The sequence below is a fragment of the Macaca mulatta genome, chromosome 10 (assembly GCF_049350105.2).
Source record: "Macaca mulatta isolate MMU2019108-1 chromosome 10, T2T-MMU8v2.0, whole genome shotgun sequence".
Taxonomy (NCBI): Eukaryota; Metazoa; Chordata; class Mammalia; order Primates; family Cercopithecidae; genus Macaca; species Macaca mulatta.
The window spans coordinates 30,449,521-30,471,249 of record NC_133415.1 but is presented as its reverse complement, the minus strand read 5'-3'; the positions used below and the strand labels follow the sequence as shown (position 1 = coordinate 30,471,249).

Sequence of the window (21,729 nt, the reverse complement as noted above, 5' to 3'; positions counted from 1 at the left end):
CCTTGAAAAAGTCATCAACACAGCCACCAACTCTGGGACAAATGGCATGACTCCCTATAACTGTCACCCCATATTACCCACAGGAGCCTGAGTCTAGCCCCTCACCCTATTGTTTCTGATTCTGGTCCCAAAAGGGTCCTGTTGTTCCTGAACCCTTTGCCTGTGTCTGAATCCAGGGTGGCAGGGGTAGCCCCATCTCAGTCAACATCTATAGAGAGGTAACAGCTACTATGGCTTCAAGCAGAGTTCTCAGTTTTACCCGTGAGGGCCTCTTTTGCTTCCCCACCCTCTCACACAGGTGACTACTGCTGTGGGTCTGGTGGAGTGGCCCCTGGCCTCTGAAGGACACAAAGTATTCCTTCCTCCCTAAAACCAGGCATATAGTGGAGAAGGTATGGGTGGGTGTAGAGCAGATTGGCTTTTCCAGATGCAAAGCAGTAAGACCCTGGCTACAGAAAAATTATTTCACAAAACCCCACACCCTTTCACGACAAAAACACTCAGTGAATTATGAATAGAAGGAAATTACCTCAACATGGTAAAGCCTATCTATGAAGTTCCCACAGCTAGCATCATATGCAATCTGAAAGACTGAAGATATTTCCTGTAATTTCAGGAACAAAGCAAGGATGTGCACTTTCACCACTTCTATTCTTCTATTCCAGATAGTATTGGAAGACCTAGCCAGAGCAATCAGCCAAGAAAAAGAAATAAACAGAAAGGAAATTAGAAATGAAAAAGGAAAACAATCTCTGTTTTCAGATGACATAATCTCATATGGAGAAAATCCATAAAACTTCCACCAAAATAACAAACTCCTCTGAGCAGAGGGACCATGTTCTAACCCGATGCAGGGAAGCTAAGAACCTTGATAGAAGGTTACAGGAACTGCTAACTGGAATAATCAGTATAGAGAGGAACATAAATAACCTGATGGAGCTGAAAAAGGCAGCACAAGAACTTTGTGAAGCATACACAAGTATTAACAGCTGAACCAAACCAGTGGAGGAAAGTATACTAGAGATTGAAGATCAACTTAGCGAAATAGGTGTGAAGACAAGATAAGAGAAAAAGGAATGAAAAGGAATGAACAAAGCCTCCAAGAAATAAGGGACTATGTGAAAAGACCAAACTTACAATTGATAGCTGTACCGTAAGTGAAGGGGAGAATGGAGCCAAGTTGGAAAACACACTTCAGGATATTATCCAGGAGAACTTCCCCAACATAGCAAGACAGGCCAACATTTGAATTCAGGAAATACAAAGAGCATCATTAAGACACTCCTCGAGAAGAGCAAGCCCAAGACACATAATCGTCAGATTCGCCAAGGTTAAAATGAAGGAAACAATATTAAGTGCAGCCAGAGAGAACGGTCAGGTTACCTACAAAAGGAAGCCCATCAGACTAACAGCGGGTCACTCTGCAGAAACCCTAGAAGCCAGAAGAAAGTGGAAGCTAATATTGAACATTCTTAAGGAAAAGAATTTCCAACCCAGAATTTTATATCCAGCCAAACTAAGCTTCATAAGTGAAGGAGAAATAAAATCCCTTACAGATCAGCAATTGCTGAGGGATTTTGTCACCACCAGGGCTGCCTTACAAGAGCTCCTCAAGGAAGCACTAATTATGGAAAGGAAAAACGGGTACCAGCCACTGCAAAAACACACCAAAATGGTCTCCTCTTCCCCTCAGTGATGCTATGAAGAAACTGCATCAAGTAATGTGCAAAATAACCAGTTAAAATCATGATGACATAATGAAATTCCCACATAGTAATATTAATTTTAAATGTAAATGGACTAAATGCCCCAATTAAAACACACATACTGGCAAATTGGATAAAGAGTCAAGACCCATTGTTGTGGTACATTCAGGAGATCCATCTCACGTGCAAAGACACACATAGGCCCAAATTAAGGGAATGGAGGAATATTTACCAAGCAAAGGAAAGCAAAAAAAAAAAGCGGGGTTTATCCAGTCTCTGATAAAACAGACTTTAAACTAACGAAGATCAAAAAAGACAAAGAAGGGCATTATGTAATGGTAAATGGATCAATGCAACAAGAAGAACTAACTATGCTAAATATATATGCACCCAATACAGGAGCACCAAGATTCATAAATCTTGAATCTTTGTGTTCTTAGAGACCTGCAAAGAGACTTAGACTCCTAGGCAATAATAGGGAGAGTCTTTAATACCCCAATGTCAATATTAGACAGATCAATGAGACAAAAAATTAACTAGGATATTCCATCCTTAGAAAACCCCATCATCTCAGCCCAAAAACTCCTTAAACTGATAAGCAACTTTAGCAAAGTCTCAGGATACAAATCAATGTGAAAAATTCACAAGTATTCCTACACACCAGGAATAGACAAGCAAACAGCCACAACATGAGTGAACTCCCGTTGCCAATAGCTACAAAGAAAACAAAATACCTAGGAATACAACTTACAAGGGATGTGAAGGACCTCTTCAAGGAGAACTACAAACCATTGCTCGAGGAAATAAGAGAGGACATGAACTCAGCTGTGGACCCAGTGGACCTATAGATATATACGGAACTCTTCACCCCAAATCAACAGAATATACATTCTTCTCAGTGCCACATAGCACATATTCTAAAATCACCCACATAATTGGAAGTAAAACATCCTCTGCAAATACAAAGGAATGGAAATCAAAACAAACACTCTTTCAGACCACCGAGCAATCAAATTAGAACTCAGGATTAAGAAACTCACTCAAAACCACACAACTACAGGGAAATTGAACAACCTTCTCCTGAATAACTACTGGGTAAATAATGAAATTAAGACAGAAATAAAAAAGTTATTTGAAACCAGTGAGAAGAAGGAGAGAGCATACCAGAATCTCTGGGACACAACCAAAACAGTGTATAGAGAGAAATTTATAGCACTAAATGCCCACATCGGAAAGCAGGAAAGATCTAAAATTGACATCACATCACAATTAAAAGAATTATAGAAGCAAGAGCAAACAAATTCAAAAGCTAACAGAAGACAAGAATTAAATAAGATCAGAGCAGAACTGAAGGAGATAGAGACATGAATACCCTTCAAAAAACCAACAAATCCAGGAGCTGTTTTTTTTTGAAAAGATTGACAAAATAGATAGACCACTAGCTAGACTAATAAAGAAGAAAAAAAGAAGAATCAAATAACAAAATAAGAAAGATAAAGGGGATATCACTACTGATCTCTCAGAAATACAAACTAGCATGAGAAAATACTACAAACACCTCTATGCAAATAAACTAGAAAATCTAGAAAAATGGATAAATTCCTGGACACATACACCCTCTCAAGTCTAAATCAGGAAGAAACTGAGTCCCTGAATAGACCAATAACAAGTTCTTGCATTGCGGCAGTTATTAATAGCCTACCAACCAAAAGAAGCCCAGGACCAGAGGGATTCACAGCTGAATTCTACCAGAGGTAAAAAGAGGAGCTGATACCATTCCTTCTGAAACTATTCCAGACAATAGAAAAAGACTCCTCTCTAACTGATTTTATGAAGCCAGCATCATACTGATATCAAAATCTGACAGAGACACAACAACAACAAAAACAAAAACAAAAAGGAAAATTTCAGGCCAATATCCATGATGAACATTGATGCAAAAATCCTCAATAAAATACTGGCAAACTGCCGGGCGCGGTGGCTCAAGCCTGTAATCCTAGCACTTTGGGAGGCCAAGACGGGTGGATCACGAGGTCAGGAAATCGAGACCATCCTGGCTAACACGGTGAAACCCCGTCTCTACTAAGAAATACAAAAAAAACTAGCCGGGCGAGGTGGCGGGCACCTGTAGTCCCAACTACTCCGGAGGCTGAGGCCGGAGAATGGCGTGAACCCGGGAGGCGGAACTTGCAGTGAGCTGAGATGGGGCCACTGCACTCCAGCCTGGGCGACAGAGCCAGACTCCGTCTCAAAACAAACAAACAAACAAACAAACAAACAAACAAACAAACAAAAAAACTGACAAACTGAATCCAGCAGCACATCAAAAATCTTACCCAATACAATCAAGTTGGTTTCATCGCTGTGATGCAAGTCTGGTTCAACATACACAAATCAATAAATGTAATCAGAACTAAAAACAAAAAAAATAAACAGAACTAAAAACAAAAACCACATGATTATCTCAATAGATGCAGAAAAGGCCTTTGATAAAATTCAACTTCTCTTCATGCTAAAAACTCTCAATAAATTAAGTGTTGATGGAACATATCTCAAAATAATAAGAGCAATTTATGACAAACCCATAGCCAATATCATACTGAATGAGCAAAAACTGGAAGCATTCCATTTGAAAACCACCACAAGAAAAGGATGCCCTCTCTGACCACTTCTATTCAACATAGGATTGGAAGTTCTGCCAGGGCAACCAGGCAAGAGAAAGAAAGAAAGCATATTCGAATAGCAAGAGAGGAAGTCAAATTGTCTCTGTTTGCAGATGACATGATTGTTTAGTTAGAAAACCCAACCATCTCAGCCCAGAAACTCCTTAAGCTGATAAGTAACTTCAACAAAGTCTCATGATACAAAACCAATGTACAAAAATCACAAGCATTCCTACACACCAGAAATAGACAAGCAGAAAGCCAAATCATGAGTGAACTCTCATTCACAATTGCTACAAAGAAAATAAAATGCCTAGGAGTACAACTTACAAGGGACTTGAAGGATCTCGTCAATGAGAACTACAAACTACTGCTGAAAGAAATAAGAGAGGACACAAATGAATGAAAAGACATTCCATTCTCGGCCAGGCGCGGTGGCTCAAGCCTGTAATCCCAGCACTTTGGGAGGCCGAGACGGGCGGATCACGAGGTCAGGAGATCGAGACCATCCTGGCTAATATGGTGAAACCCCGTCTCTACTAAAAATACAAAAAACTAGCCGGGCGAGGTGGTGGGCGCCTGTAGTCCCAGCTACTCGGGAGGCTGAGGCAGGAGAATGGCGTAAACCCGGGAGGCGGAGCTTGCAGTGAGCCGAGATCCGGCCACTGCACTCCAGCCTGGGCGACAAAGCGAGACTCCGTCTCAAAAAAAAAAAAAAAAAAAAAGACATTCCATTCTCATGGATAGGAAGAATCAATATGATGAAAATGGCCATATTGCCCAAAGTAATTTATAGATTCAATGCTATTCCCGTCAAGACACCACTGACTTTTTTTGCAGAGTAGAAAAATACCACTTTAAATTTCATATGGAACCAAAAAAGAGCCCATATAACCACCACAATCCTAAGCAGAAAGAACAAAGCTGGAGGCATCACACTACCTGACTTCAAACTACACTACCAGGCTACAGTAGGCAAAACAGCATCATACTGGTACCAAAACATATATATATATACACACACACACATACACACATATATATGTACACATATCTATATATATACACATACACCAATGAAACAGAACAGAGACCTGAGAAATAACACCACACATCTACAACCATCTGATCTTTGACAAACCTTACAAAAACAAGCAATGGGGAAAGGATTCCCTATTTAATAAATGGTGCTGGGAAAACTGGTAGCCATAGGCAGAAAACAGAAACTGGACCACTTCCTTATACCTTATACAAAAATTAACTCAAGATGGATTGAAGACTTAAATGTAAAACACAAAACCATAAAAACCCTACAAGAAAACCTAGGCAATACCATTCAGGACGTAGGCATGGGCAAATACTTTATGACTAAAATACCAAAAGCGATTGAAACAAAAACTAAATTGACAAATGGGATCTAATCAAACTAAAGAGCTTCTGCAGAGTAAAAGAAACAATCATCAGAGTAAACAGGCAACCTACAGAATGGGGGAAAATTTTTGCAAGATACCCTTTTGACAGAGGTCTAATATTTAGAATCTACAAGGAACTTAAACAAATTTATGAGAAATAAACAATCTCATCAAAAAGTGGGCTAAGGATATGAACGAACACTTCTCAAAAGAAGACATTTATGCAGCCAACAAACATGAAAATAGCTCATCATCACTGGTCATTAGAGAAAGGCAAATCAGAATCACAATGAGATACCATCTCACACCAGTTAGAATGGCGATTATTAAACAGTCAGGAAACAACAGACGCTGGTGAGGCTGTGAAGAAATAGAAATGTTTTTACACTGTCGATGGGAGTGTAAATTAGTTCAACCATTATGGAAGAGAGTGTGGGGATTCCTCAAGGATCTAGAATCAGAAATACCATTTGAGACCAGTAATCTCGTTACTGAGTATACACCCAAAGGACTATAAATAATTCTACCATAAAGACACATGTACATGTATGTTTATTGTAGCACTATTTACAGTACCAATGACTTGAAACCAACCCAAATGGCCATCAATGACAGATTGGATATAGAAAATGTGGCCTATATACACTATGGAATAGTATGCAGCCATAAAAAAGAATGAGCTCATGTTCTTTGCAGGGAAGTCATCATTCTCAGCAAAGTAACACTGGAACAGAAAACCGAACACTGCATGTTCTCACTCATAAGTGGGAGTTGAACAATAAGAATACATGGACACAGGGAGGGGAGCATCACACACTGGGGCCTGTTGGGGGTGGGGGGCAAGGGGAGGGAGAGTATTAGGACAAATACCTAATGAATGCAGCGCTTAAAACCTAGATGACAGGTTGATAGGCGCAGCAAACCTATCACATGTATACGTGTCACATGTATATCTCTGTAACAAACCTGCACTTTCTACAAACATGTATCCCAGAACTTAAAGTAAAATAATTAAATAAAAAAATAAAATAAAAAAGTCCCACCAAAAAAAACTGTTAGAACTATGAAATACATTTGGTAATATTTCAGAATACAAACTCAAGACATAAAACCATCTGATGGCCAGGTATGATGGTTCATATCTGTAATCCCAGCACTTTGAGAAGCTGCAGTGAAAGGATTGTTTAGGATCAGGAGTTCAAGATCAACATGGGAAATGAAATGAGACACTGTCTCTCCAACAAATAAAAATAAAAAGTTGGGGGGGGGGTGGTTCTTGTATTTCTATATTTAATCAACCAAACTGGAAACAATCAGACAGGACACAACCTAAAATTAAATTAAGAAAACAATTCAATTTACAACAGTATCAGAAAGAATAAACTAGTTAAGAATCAGGAAGGGGAAAGACTCTTCTATACAGAAAACTATAAAACATTGCTAAAAGAGATTAAAGAATACACACATAAATGGAAAGAAAACCTTTGTTCAGGTATTGAAAAATTTGATATTGTTAAGAAATCAATACAAACCAAAAGAAATCTACAGATTCATTTCAATCTCTATCAAAATTCCAATTACATTTTTTTGCAAAAGTACAAAAAAGTAATTCTAAAATTTATATCGAATATCACAGGACCCCAAATAGCCAAAATAATCTTCTAAAAGAAGAACAGTGTTGGAGATTTCACACTTCCTGATTTTAAAACATACTACAAAGCTATACCAATTAAAGCAGAGTGGAATAGATAGACAGACACAGAGACAAATAGAAGAGAATTGAGCACTTGAAAAGAATCTCTTCGTCATATGGAAAAATGATTTTAAACAAGGGTACCAAGAACATTCAGTGGGGAAAGGACAGATTCCATAAAAAATGTTTTTGAGAAAACTGGATATCCACATGCAATCGGGAAATGGATAAAGACCCAAATGGAAGAGCGATCACTATAAAAATCTTAACAGAAAATATTAGGAAGAAGTTTCACAACATTGGGTTTGGAAATGATTTCTTGTATTTGATGCCAAAAGCACAAGAAAAAATAGAAGAATATAGATAAAGTGGATTTCATCAAATTGTAAAACTTTTGTGCATCAAAGGACACTATCAGCAGAGTGAAAATGCAAATCATGGAGTCAGAAAATATTTTGCAAATTTTGTATCTGATAAGGGGTCCAGGATATAGAAAGAATTCCTACAACTCATCAGGAATAACAAAAATAGAAACAATCTGATTAAAACATGGGCTCCTGACTTGAATGGATATTTTTCCAGAGAAGATCAACAAATGGCCAATAAGCACATGAAAAGATGCTTAGCATCACTAATCATTAGAGAAATGCAAATCAAACCACAATAATATACAACTTCACACCCACTAGGATGGCATTACCAAAATAATAGAAAATAACAAGTTCTAGTAAAGATGAGTAGAAATTGTCACTGCTAATGCAGTGCTGGGGAAACTATAAAATGATGCATCCACTGTGGAAGCCTTATGGCAGTTCCTCAAAAAATTAAACGTATAATTACTATTCTAACAGAATTTTCATTTCTGGGTATGTGCCTAAAAGAATTGAGAGCAGGATCTCAAGGAGAAATTTGTACACCCTTGTTCATAGCAGCATTGTTCACAATAGCTAAAAGGTGGAGGCAGCCCAAATGTCTATCTGATGGATAAATGGGATATAGTATACACACACAATAAAATAGTACTCAGCCTTAAAGAGAACGTTCCGGCCCATGCTATGGCACGGATAAACCTTAAAGACATCATGCCAGCAGAAATAAGCTGGCTTCAAAAGAACAAACATTGTTTGATTACCCTTATATGAGGTACCTAGTAAAATCTAGAGTGACAAGAAGTATAATGATTATTTCTCAGGTCCTCAGGGTGGAGAGCTGGTCGAGAATGGACAGTTATTTGTTTTTTGTTTAGTTATTTTTACTTTGTTTTTTTGGAGACTGAGTCTCTCTCTGTCACCCAGTCTGGAGTGTAGTGGCACAATCTTGGCTAACTGCAACCTCTGCCTCCTGAGTTCAAGCGATTCTCATGCCTCAACCTCCCAGGTAGCTGAGATTACAGGCATGCATCACCACGTTCAGCTAACTTTTTGTATTTTTTTTAGTAGAGATGGGTTTTGTCATTTTGTTCAGGCTGGTCTTAAACTCCTGGGCAAAGGCCCAAAAGGAGATGATGCGAGATTGGGACTTTTGGACCAGGACCTTGGTAACATTGGTCTTATTTATACAACAACAAAAAGCGACCTTGTCCCCATTCAGGGGCAATCTGAATAGGGAACTGAAACAGGAAGGAGCAGAAAAAAGGAAAAGAAGCTCAGTGCAAACAGCTGAATGGGGAGATCACAGGGACCACCAAGAAGACCCAGGGCTTTCTGCTCAGTGCCTTCAGTCTCATACACCTTGGAGCACCCATTGAACAAAGATAACTACAAGTATATTCTAGCTGAACCTGATCCCCAGGCCCTTGGTCCTCAGAAACTTGAACTTGACTGTTGAGTAAAATTCCTTATTCCTGGAGACCTCTACAGAGGCTGCTTGTATGAACAGGTTTTGTTAGCCTGATATGACTGGGCTCCCCAGTTAAAAGTCTCCAATGACTGGCTGGCTGACTGTGGTTGAACAGAAGGGCTACTTTACGGTATGGGATTCTCATGGGCTACCTTGATATCACCATGGATGAGATGCCAGCAGACACTGCTGCCAGACTGGGTTGGTCCCAGTCTTTAGGTAGCTGTCAAGCTCCCTTAGGTTATAATACACTTAACTATTCTTGGGAGAATTAAAGGGAATGAAGCTCCACCAGTCCGTTAGCAAACACTACTCTTCTAGCTATAGACAGGGAGACATCCTGGGATTTTACATGAATCTTCCTGAAGAAACAAAGACAGTCAAGTCTTTGCCTGATACTTACAAAGATAAGGCCTTGATAAAGTTCAAGAATTATTTGTATTTTGAGGAAAAAGACTCTGTGACTAAAGCAGAGAAGAGCCTAAAAGAGACTCCCCAGAGTGAGGTAAGATTTTATAAAAACGGTGTCAGTCAAGGTGTGGCTTACAAAGATATTTACAAGGGGCTTTACTTTCCAGCAATCTTATTATCAGAAAACAACTGCATAATTTCCATTAACACTGGACAGTCCTTCAAGTGTCCTCCAAAGGATCTCTCTTACTGCCCTATAGAGTGACATGGGCTGGGATGCTGTGGTAGAGCACACTCTGGCTGGTGTCTCGGTGCTAGAAATGGATTCAATCACTGGACAAGAAGGTCCATCAGGGGCAAACATAAGGACACTGAGGGTCATCTTATTCTTCCTGCCTTCTCTCCTTATTCGCTGTATCATAGGCCAGCCTATCCTAGCTCTACTGTCCACAGATCTCTCTCTCTCTCTCTCTCTCTCTCTCTCGTGTGTGTGTGTGTGTGTGTGTGTGCATGTGTGGATCAAACATTTTCATTCAAAAGTTCAAGCCCTTGTTGCATCATGTGACAGTGCTACCAAACATGAAGAAAATGTTCAAAGGACATAAAATAGAGAACACATGATCCAAAGTTATTTCTGATCCCAGAAAATAATGGCACACAATCAACATGAATAGTGTTAGATATCAAAATTATAGCACAATCTCATTTGCTTTTACCATAGATTCAAACTCTCTTTAGCATATTGGCAAGCAGAATCCATGTTCTACTGACACGATTCCCCTTGACCAGCATGAAAGAATTGGACTGAGAGCAGGACATTTCTCAGGTCTCTGGAGAATATGTAACATGACTGTTGGAGAGAATGCACATAGGAAGAGATAGGGAATTAAGTGTCAAGTGCCCCAACAGAAGGCTGTCAGTGTTTGCTTTTGACACACTGTTGGGGAGAAAGGTGGAATCACAGGACACACTGCCATGGGACCCACGAGACTTGATACTGCATCCCACAGTGGGCAGCCCGCATCAACGTGGCCATCCAGGGATAGAAAGACGGCCACAGAAAGCTTTCACCTGCTCAAGCAGCGTCTCCCCAAGAGCCAGCATGGGTGCTGTCTCTGCTCTGCTTCTTCCTGTACTGAGTTCTCCCTCATCCAGTTTCCCAATCTCCTTCTCCACTGGTTACCAGGGGCCAGGGGAGTGGGGAGGGGAAATAAACATTTTAAGGGTACAAACTTTTCACTTGGGATTATGAGAAGGTTATAGAGATTGATAACTGTATCACTTTTTTTTTAAGAGATGGTGTCTTGCTCTGTCGCCCAGGCTGGAGTGCAGTGGTGCTGTGATAGCTCACCGCATCCTTGAACTCTTGGGTCTACGCAAGCCTCCTGCCTCAGACTCTTGAGTAGCTGGGACTACAGGTGCAAGCCTCCATGCCAGGCAATTCTATCACATTGTGAATGTACTTACGACCGCTGAATTTTACAATTAAAAGTGATTTAAAAGGCACATTTTATGTTGTGTGTATTTTATGACAATTAAAATTATACTTGTTCAAATGCCAAAATATATACAATGTTATACTCATAAAATTGTTCTTTTCACGCTTGTCTATTTATCCTATTCTGACTCATTCTCATCAGTTAAAAAAGTACTCTAATTACTGGTCGTTATGGACTAAAATTGTCCATAATTCACGTTGAAGCCTTAACCCCCAATGCAACTGTATTTGGAGACAGAGACTTACAGAGGGTAATTAAGATGAAATGAGATCATAAGGACCAGTAACCTCATAAGAGGAGGAGATTAGGAAATGGACACAGTGAGAAGGTGATCATCTACAAGTGTGGACACATCTTCAGTTTGTTTGGAATAACAGTTGAAGGGCTCGCCTATCCTACAATGAAAGTTGGAACAGGTGCCTTGGGCAGGCTCCAGGATTAACTGATCTAGTCATTGCATCCTACTGTGGGACCCCAGAGGGAAAGAAGCACTGTAGAGATTCCTGAGACATTAGAAATGGAGCCTGAGAAGCCTCCAGGACAGCCACTTGGCCTCCAGGTGAAGCAGGGGCCCAGGGAGACCTTGTCTGAGCCCTGAGTGTGATGCAGCACCTGGCCACTAGGGGGAGGCAAAGCCTGTGAATCCTAAGGGACCTGAGCTCTTGCTCTGAGCCCTGTGCTTGTTAATCATCAGCCCTGGGAGGGAAACGATTTGCATGGAATGTGATGCCCCTGCCCCCCAGTTCTTCACTGAGGAAATAAGAGGCTTTGGGGGCTCAGGCTCAGCTGAGAGACTGAAGAACCCAGCATTGCAGCATCTCCGCCATGGCCTGGGCTCCTCTGCTCCTCACCCTCCTCAGTCTCCTCACAGGTCAGGGTGGGTAGTGGGCTGGGCCCCCAGAAGGACTCCCACCTCCCAGCCCCCAGCTTCCCATCCCTGCTCTTCCTGCTCCAACAGCTCATCAGCCACCCACCAACAGGAGCCCTCACGGCTGTCTGTGTTTCCAGGGTCCCTCTCCCAGCCTGTGCTGACTCAGCCACCTTCTGCATCGGCCTCCCTGGGAGCCTCAGTCACACTCACCTGCACCCTGAGCAGCGGCTACAGTAATTATGCGGTGGACTGGCACCAGCAGAGACCAGGGAAGGGCCCTCAGTTTGTGATGCGAGTGGGCACAGGTGGGATTGTGGGATCCAAGGGGGATGGCATCCCTGATCGCTTCTCAGGCTCGGGCTCCGGCCTGAATCGGTACCTGACCATCAAGAACATTCAGGAAGAGGATGAGAGTGACTACCACTGTGGGGCAGACCACGGCACTGGGAGCAGCTTCGTGTAACCCACAGTGACACAGGCAGAGTGGAAGTGAGCCAAAAACCTCCCAGCTGATCTGCTCTGTCCACACTTCCTTCCCGCTGGCCTGACTCACAGTTCAGAGGGCGGTCTCCTAACTCTGTATTTAGTTTTCACCTTCCTAGACATTTTGGAGTTCTAATTCACAGCATATGATTCCTGTGTGTAAATAGTTTCTACAGAACTTTTGAAACATTTAAGTTTGCACATGAACATTTGGGGTTTTTTGCCACTCACCTGTCCTCGATGGGATTTAAATTTCCAGGTTGTAGAGCTCCTCACAGGTGCATTTACAGGGAAATCACTGTGACCAGCTCCCACTACCTTTGTCCATATTCCACATTTGTGAGCTGCCTATACAATGATGGGAACTGACAATTTCCCTGGAGACACAAGGCCTTCACCCTGACTCACAGGGTCACGTAATCAACATGGACTACAGCCGTCTCCAATCACCTCCATGTGCACAGAGTTCTCATGGTGCATGTGCTTGGCTCTCCTAGAAGAGAGAATTGACACACACTGAAGATAGGAGAATGTGAGCCTGCTCTGTATCTGAGATTCTGGGAGAGCCCCCCATTGCCTTTACAGAATGAATCCCTTCACATGCAGGGAGAGAGCTCTGGTGGAATCACTCTGCAGTGCTTCCTGATGACAAACACCTGGATTGAGGTCACATTTCACAGGTGAAGGGCATAACCCTCCACAAGACTACCTCCACTACAGACTCCAGTTCCCAGGCTTTAAGCCTGAGGACCCTTGTAGACAACCAAGATGGACCTGTGACCAGCAGGAGCAATGGGTAACTGTCCCAGGCCCTGCCTGGGGGCTCCTCACAGCTGGGTGAGGCCACAGGCTGGCAGAGGCCGATCTGCTCCCCGTGCTCACTGATGAGACTCAGCACCCCGGTGTTCTCAGGGTCCAGCAAAGCCTCTTGGGCAGGGTCCTGTGCCTGCTCCCAACAGTTGCTCCCTCGAGGACCCTCCTGGGCCCACACTCAGAGCAGCTCCTTCCTCAACCTCCTCTGTCCTCATGTCCCCTCTCAGATTCCTGAATCAGTAATCAGGCAGGGTCTCATCTAGCCAGAAGGGAGGGAGTGGATTTGCCTGAACAGCTTCTTATTTTCCCTGGGGGCAGAAGGAAAAATAGACAAGCCTGGGGAAGCCCAGCCCCATTGTGAGGTCCAGGGGCTGTGCCCACCATGTCTTGTTGCCTGAACTCCTCTCATACCCAATCCTTGGTCTATGTTTATAGACTCAATGAAAATACCTTCCTTTCTACTGCCTCTTAATGCTAACAGAATCATTTTGTTCCCTGAGCACAAATAGCCTTCCGGGTCTCTGGGTGGGATGACAACTAGAGCAGAAGTCCAGCATGCACGGCCCTCTTCCTGGCCCATACGTGGCCCTGCTCTTAGTCCAGTCTTTGCTGGTCACTCCCTGAACTCTGAAACGTCAGGGAAGTTGAGTTTCTCTTTCTCTTGAGATTGTACTCTTGCGGAGCTCCTGAATTCCCAGGTATAGGGTGACCCCTCTGCATTAAGGACATGGCTGTCAGACTCATCCCTGGTTTACTTCCTCAGATTTAGGTCTCTGAGTTCTAAACAGTTTCCCTGTTTCTTTGGTTGATATTTTGGTTGATATTGCCCTTTGTTTCTTCAGGTTGATGTTATGTTGCGTAATTACATTGGTTGATTACATTGAGTAAATATATGCTTGTAGATAGAAACATTATAAACTCTTCCCCCATTAAGCTCTAAATAAACTTGTTTGGGTGCCAATGTACCAATGTTGGTAAAAAGGTCTTGACCCTTTTTTTTTTTTTTTTTTTTGCAGGAGCAGAGGAGAATCTGAAAAAAAAAAAGAGAGTGAGAAGTTCACCTTATAATGCTGTTATTTTCAAATAAACCCTCCTACTTTAAAAATTTACACAACTAGACCTATACTGAAAATATTTTCGAATATATCAGATATTAAATATATCTGCATGTGTCACTGTGGAGATGGCTGCTTCCTCTACCACAGAGCACAATAATACTCAGCCTCATCTTCAGCCTAGGCCCCTGTGATGGTGAGGGCAGCCTTGTCTTCAAGCACAGAGTTTGACAATCAAGTGGGGACCCCATGCAGAGATGGGGACGTGAGACACACCCACCCTGGCTCAGCGTCCCCCTGTGCTCCTAACATCTCCATCTTCCTCACACAGAGGCTGTATCTGGCTAACGTGGGCCCATGATGCTCATTCTCCAGGACCCAAGAGAAAGTGGTCGAATATATTCTTCCAGCTGCAAAATTGTTTATTTTTAACCCTCCATGTTATTATAACAATGTGTTCATAAAGCACAATACTAAGATCTATCATCAGTTGCACAGTTATGAGTTATTTATAGGAGTGGCAAAATAAGAAGTCACACACACACACACACACACACACACAGATTCAGGCAGGCCAGCATTTAATTACCAAGAGCAAAGTTTGATACTGTAGTGACACAACACAACGATGATGCTGTGTATAATGATAAACACAGCAATAGACCTATAAAGATTTGAAGAAACATAATCGAAACAGGGCAAAAATCTCCCGCTCACCAAATTTTAGAATTCTAAAACAAAATAAAAATTTTTAAAACCCCTCAAAACTGAGTTAATTTATAAAATATAATACAAAACATAAAGTTGACATAAATGAAACACTCTTCTTACTCAGGAAATGCAGCTTCTTTCTCCGCAACTTAATCTAGTGTACCAAAACCGAGCCTCCCTGTTTGCTGAAGGAAAACGTCAGCATCACAGCAGTAGAAAAGCACCGGCCTCTCTACCCACAGTGCATCTTCCCTCCAGAGACTCCGCAAGACTCAGCAGGGGGTCCTGAGGGCCCTGAAGTGGAGGCTCTGTGATGGGAGGGGGCACGGATGGCACAGGGCAGGAATGTGTGCAGCGCAGGAATGTTACAGATACAAGCTCCATTCTCTCTAAAACAAGCCTGTCTTACGTGATTTATCTTTATTCTTCTCTACAAAATAAATAAATAAATAAATAAATAAAGCCACAAAGATAGCTGCAAAGAAATATGTGAAATTGTGCAAGGCTAAGATAACAAAGAATATGGGAGGAAAAAGTAATTATGACATCTTCTATCAAAACATTTTAGTCCAAGCGTGGTGGCTCATGCCTGTAATCCCAGCATGTTGAGAGGCCAAGGCAAGAGAATCACCTGAGGTCAAGAGTTCAAGACAAGCCTGGGCACAGTAAGAGATCCCATTTTTATTTTTTAAAAAATGGAACACCAGAAACAGATAAACAGCACTCTTCATTCCTAATTAACTTGACAGGGTAAAAATTCTGGAATCATTTCCAAAAAGCTCAGATTTTGAGGTTAAAAGGAGAGGAGGAAACCCATAGAGAAAATGAGGGCTTTGGTCAAGGCTCTTAACAATGAAGAGCAGGACCTCTGAGTCCCTGCCACAGCCACTATATTCTACTGTGTGCTCACGCACCACATTAGATGAATGTAATTATGTGATACCCAGGTCCTCCTTCAAGAAAGGAGTATTCGACTCTGTTATTGGGAGACCTCAGTGGACAGCCTCAAGCTGTCAGCAGCTTATGGGTTAGCCTGAGCTGCAGAGCAGCCTCAAACAAGGCATGCACCTGCCAGGTATAATGGATTAAATAGTGTGATTCCAAAATTCACACCCACCTGAAACCTCAGAACATAATCTTATTGGGAAGTGAAACCTTATTTGCAGATGAAATTAGTTAAGATGAGGTCATACAGGATTAGGAGGGACCCTAAATCCAAAGACTCTTGTCCTTATTAGTACAGAAGATGACACACAGACATACATAAAGCAAAGTTGGCCATGGGATGATGAAGCCAGAGGTTGAAATGATGAAGTTACAAGCCAAGGAATGCCAAGTGTTTCTGGAAGGCAGCAAAAATTACAAGAAGCAAGCATTCTTTTCCAGAGACTTCAATGTGAGCATGACCTTGTTGTTATCTTGATTTCCGATTTTGCACATCAGAGTTGTGAAACAATAAATTCCTATTGTATTAAACCATACAATTTGTGGTTACTTACTATAGCTACTATAGGAAAAAATACAATAACAAATGACATAATGACCAATAAATAGTTAGGAATGTAGATGCCCATCTGGACTTTATTCTAATTCCATATGCAATGCTGTGAGTCCTGCATCTGCAAATCTTAGCATTCATTGTACTTCCTCCCATTTCCCAATTTCTACAGTAAAGTAACTTTAGACATGAATGATTAAAAAACAAATCAAGTAGTGTGGGAGTCCTTGGAATGCGTTGCCTTAAGTCACAAGGATTATGGAACACTACAAATGTATATATTTGTTATTTTATGTACCATTTATCTTTTACTGCTTCATTGATCTGTTGTAAAAATCATCTAGGGAGAGAGAAAGTTGATCGGTAAAATGGGTTGAAAAATTAAACAAGATGAACCATATTGATGATGGTCAAAGTTGGCTGACGGGTGCAAACAATTCATTAGAAAATTCTCTTTATATTTGCAAGACTCAAAAGTTTCCATGCTAACCAGTGTTTAAAATATCTTTGTTTGTGATTGTTCTGCTTTTAACAGGTGTATAATGTGGACAAAATGTAAGCTTATCCTTTGACTTCACATAGAAGGCCATCTTCTCCCGACAGGCACAGGAGAAGCTGGTGTGGAGAACGTGGAAAAGACAGCAGCTCAGGGTTTCCCAGGACAGAGAAGGGAGTGAGCCTAGAGCCCTAAAAGCAAGGGCAGGGGCTGTGAGTTGGGCTGTGGGGGTGTGTAAGGGCCGCAGTGCGAAGGGCATGTTTCAGAAGCGACAGGATTTGGATTTTATAATAAGAATGATGAGTTACTGAAGGGGTTTAAGCCAGGTGGTACCTTCCCTGCCTCATCTATCTGAAAGGGATCTCTCTCCAAATACCTTGAAGAGAGAGTGCTTGAGAAAAGTGAGGGATCCTTATTCTAGATTATTCATTAAGCACCTTGTGAGCCTAGAAATCCAGGGGCCACTTGCACAGTTGGCACAAGAGTAGACGTGGCTACATTGAGAAGTGATGGTCTCTGCCTTTGTCTCCTGAGACATTCAGTACTTGCCAGAGCACTTTGCAGGTAAAATAAATAGTGATATTTCAAATAACCTGAAAGCATCCAGTAAAAAAAAATAAAGGTGGCAATATCAAGATATAAACAAATTGTATAACATCCAGGACAAATTGTTTACCAAAAAATAGGACACAACTGTGAAGACAGTAACGTTTTACTTAGGGAGATAGTGGCTAACTTCATTAAATAGAGAAATATGGTCACACTGCTCACTGGTAAAGAAAAGTCTACAAAATCTGTGAATGTTCCTACATCACAAAACTGAGTCAAATCTCTATAAAACATACGAAACCATTAGATAGACAACTTTTGCTAAATTGCTGCCTTTAACATGTCACGGATCATTTATTTTTCCTGGAAAATTCTCATTATTCACTGTCCTTGTGAACAACCCCTAGCTGCCCTTCAACCTAGCTCCTTAGCTGACCCCTTATTCATGATGCCCACCCTGATGGCACATGTGGGCAATTAGATGTTTCTAGAATGCCATGCCGGGGTGCTGACAGCTTTAAAAGTTATATATATATATGGCTGCGTATCCCACAGACCAAGACAACTTCTGGGAGTGAGAAATCACAGTGATAATGCACAGCATGAGAGAAGCAGTGTCTAGGAATCAGACCATGGACATGTGAATACAGACAGTGACCGGAGAGCTGCGGAGACCAGCTGGGTTCTGAAGTCTCTGAGCCATGGGAAAGTGTGTGTTCTGGGATCAGCATCAGATCTTTTGGAACTGCCCTGTGGTTCCTACACAGCTTCTCGGTAAGGACCATTCACTCAAAGAAATCCAGGCCCGGGGGCTGGGCCCTGTGTTCACTGATGGAGACTCAGCAGCTGTGTCCCCTCTGGCCTGGCAGAGATCCCTGAGCAGGGACCTGTGTATGGTCTCAACAGGTGCTTCCTCCCAGGGCCTTGCAAGAAGAAAAGCAAATCTTCCTCCCTCTCAGTCTGCAGAGTGAGCTGAGCTGCATCCCCAGGGCTCAGGGAGGGGCTGGGCAGTCCCTGGGTGGAAACACATTTGCATGAGCAGCCCCTCCTCTGCAGAGGGTGGGAAGAAAAGGAGGCCTGGGGCAGCCCAGTCCCACTGCAGGGAAAGAGGCTGTGTCCACCATGGCCTGGACTCCTCTCCTCCTCCTGCTCCTCTCTCACTGCACAGGTAGGAACAGGCCTCAGAGACCAGGGTCAGCACCGCAGCCTGATTCTGACTCTTCTGTCAAAGATCGCTAAAACATGGGACCCTGGTTTCTGCCTTAAAACCTATAAATGCCTGTGTTTCCAGGTTCCCTCTCGCAGCCTGTGCTGACTCAGCCAACCTCCCTCTCAGCATCTCCTGGAGCATCAGCCAGACTCACCTGCACCTTGCGCAGTGGCATCAGTGTTGGTAGTTACAGGATATTCTGGTACCAGCAGAAGCCAGGGAGTCCTCCCCGGTATCTTCTGAACTACCACACAGACTTAGATAAGGACCAGGGCTCTGGAGTCCCCAGCCGCTTCTCTGGATCCAAAGATGCTTCGGCCAATGCAGGGATTTTACTCATCTCTGGGCTCCAGTCTGAGGATGAGGCTGACTATTACTGTACAATTTGGCACAACAATGCTTCTCACAGTGACACTCACTGATGGGGAAGTGGGACAAAAACCTCACCTTGATCTGGGTCTTGTTCCGTAACAGTTTTTAAATTTTGAAATAACCAGCCTAGGGACAAACTACATCTGGAAGTACTTTCTAGTTGTAAAAGGCTCTTCTCTCAATTTCCCATCCATTCTTCTGAAGTATCGGTAAAACAAAACAAAACCAATGCACCTGATGACCCTGAAGTGTTGGCTCTTTGTCCATATATGCTGACACCAGTGCCTGTGGAGCTGGACCTTTTTTTCTTGAAAGAAGCAAAATGAGGCTTTCCAAGCTCACATCATGGTCAGAGCCTGGGGACATGGTAGCAGGTGAACAGTCCCCTGCAGCATGGACTCTGCTCTTCCAGTGTACAAGCAGAGACCTCCCCTTCCATCCCCAGTAGTCTGTTCTCAGGGCTGTCTGAGGCTCACTGTGTCCCAGGAACAAGGCCCTCAAATATGAAATGCTGCCTGAGGACACAGGTCAGGGAGGAATTCCAGATACAGAGCTGACCTGGCTCAGTCCTGGGCACCTGCATTTCAGTGGAAATGCCAGGAGATGGGGTTAGGTCTGAGGGTAACTGCAGACCTGGGGCCAGTAAAGTTCTGTGTCGGACGTGAGAGAGTCAAGGGGAGGCTCCACCATGGCTGAGACGAGGCTGAGGCTGCTCCTTGGCCACGGGGGAAGTAGGTCCCAGGGATGTGACTTTCCTGCAGCTCATCCCACTCAGGACCACGGGAACTGCTGAGGGTGGGTTTCCTGATCGCTCAGGGCCTGACTGTGTTCTCTTCTCCTCTCTTACACCATTGGAGGCTCACACTGAGTCAGGGTCTAGTGGTGAGTCTGTGGAGTATCCCGGTACAGAAACTGCCCAATATTTGCTTCAAGTGACTCCTCCCCGGAAAACTCTTGAGGAGCCCCCACCTCAATGTCAACTTTTACTGCACGGGGAGCAGCAGAAACACTGGGCATTCCTTCCCAGAAAGAGCACCTACGTTTGTGACCTAGGACAGCAGTGATGGTCCCTCAGGGGTCCCAGCCTGATTCTCCTGCTCTGGGTTTATTCACACAGCCTCCTGGACAACCTCTGGGCTCCAGCCTGAGGACAGGCTGTTTATCAGTGTCACACAGCTGCATCCTGGCTCCGTGTTACCAAGGGTTCTTGTTCCATGGGAAAATGAGAGAAGATCTGCCCCACTCATCCTCTCTGCCCATCCCTCCTTTATCCCTGCCTGTGACCAACACCAGATCGTGTCAAGGCTTCTGCTGTCACTTGTGTTACTGAAAGCAAAGCAAGAGTTCAGTGACAATAACTCCTTTTTTTACTGGTCTCCCAATGTAAAGAGAATCATCTTGTTTCTAGAAGCAAAAGGAGCTGCCCACACATGGTGGGTGTGGATGAGGTGGGGATGACAAGAAAGAATCCAGCCTGTGTGACCCAGAAGTCCAGGAGCCTTCGGCCTGGTCCCAAAGGTGGCCCCTCCTTTTGGTGCAGGTATGCCGACCATTTCCTGAACTGAAACTGTGGGAGAGATGACAAGAAAGGGGAATCCAGCCTGTGTGACCCAGAAACCCGAATGTGAGACAGGAAGTCTGATGCTTAAGAAAACGTGGGCTCAGCATTCTGAGAGGTGGCATGACCTAGAGCTGGTGTAGAAGAGAAGCAGAATGAGGAGATGGGTGTGGGGTCAGATGGGGTAAAGAGGGTGCAGCCTGAAGAGGAGACTGTCCATTGTGACTCATAGGAGGAGGAGGCCTGGAGCCTAGAGCAGTGACAAAAGGAGGACCAGCAAGGACCCTGAAGACACAAAGGGACTGGAGTTTTGGCCTCTCTGTGAGGGTCCCTGTGGAGGATCACATAAAAAATCCATAGTCAGTGTCCTCTGCTCAGCGTTAACTGTCCCAGCAGTTGCTCCTTCTTCCCGGAGCCACTGGGTGTCCAGGTTCCTTAGCTGTGGACCTGTTCTTCTCTCTGTCCTCAGCATAAGAGCTGATGGGGCATCCACCAGGAAGTGCATCCGTGGGCGGGGGGGTGGGGGGGCATGGACAGCCTTGTCCTGTATGTGAGACACCGCTCAGCCTCCGTGACCCCCTGTTCATTAAAGTGGGAGGAAAGGAAAACAAAATTCCCTGTGACCATCTATGCATCACCAAAGAAAAAGCAAAGAGAAGGAAACAGGAAGCGAAGCCCAGATCTAATAGCTCGTTTCTACTTGGAAATAAATAAAAATATGCTTGGTGTGTTATGTAAGCACAATAAACATTTTAAAAACTATAAAAATTATGTAAAGAACTTGGCTATCACAAAAAGGAACATCTAAGATAATGACACCCTTGAGATGAGATCCCAAAATATAGCGTACGTTTTACTTCAGTTACATATATGGATTGGTTTTATTTTAA

At 43.2% G+C, this 21,729-nt stretch overlaps 1 protein-coding gene, 1 pseudogene and 1 gene segment (V, D, J or C); all 3 read left to right on the top strand.

Moving 5' to 3' along the window:
• The window catches only part of LOC106996055 (immunoglobulin lambda-1 light chain-like), an 801,838-nt gene that overhangs the window by 56,974 nt on the left and 723,135 nt on the right, over positions 1-21,729 (top strand). The gene's annotated exons all lie outside the window — the stretch shown is intronic.
• LOC144331574 (set1/Ash2 histone methyltransferase complex subunit ASH2-like) lies at positions 8,613-11,985 on the top strand (annotated as a pseudogene).
• Positions 12,026-12,587, top strand: LOC144331915 (immunoglobulin lambda variable 9-49-like). The segment is given in 2 exon segments: positions 12,026-12,094; positions 12,232-12,587. Coding segments are annotated over 2 exon segments (372 nt in total).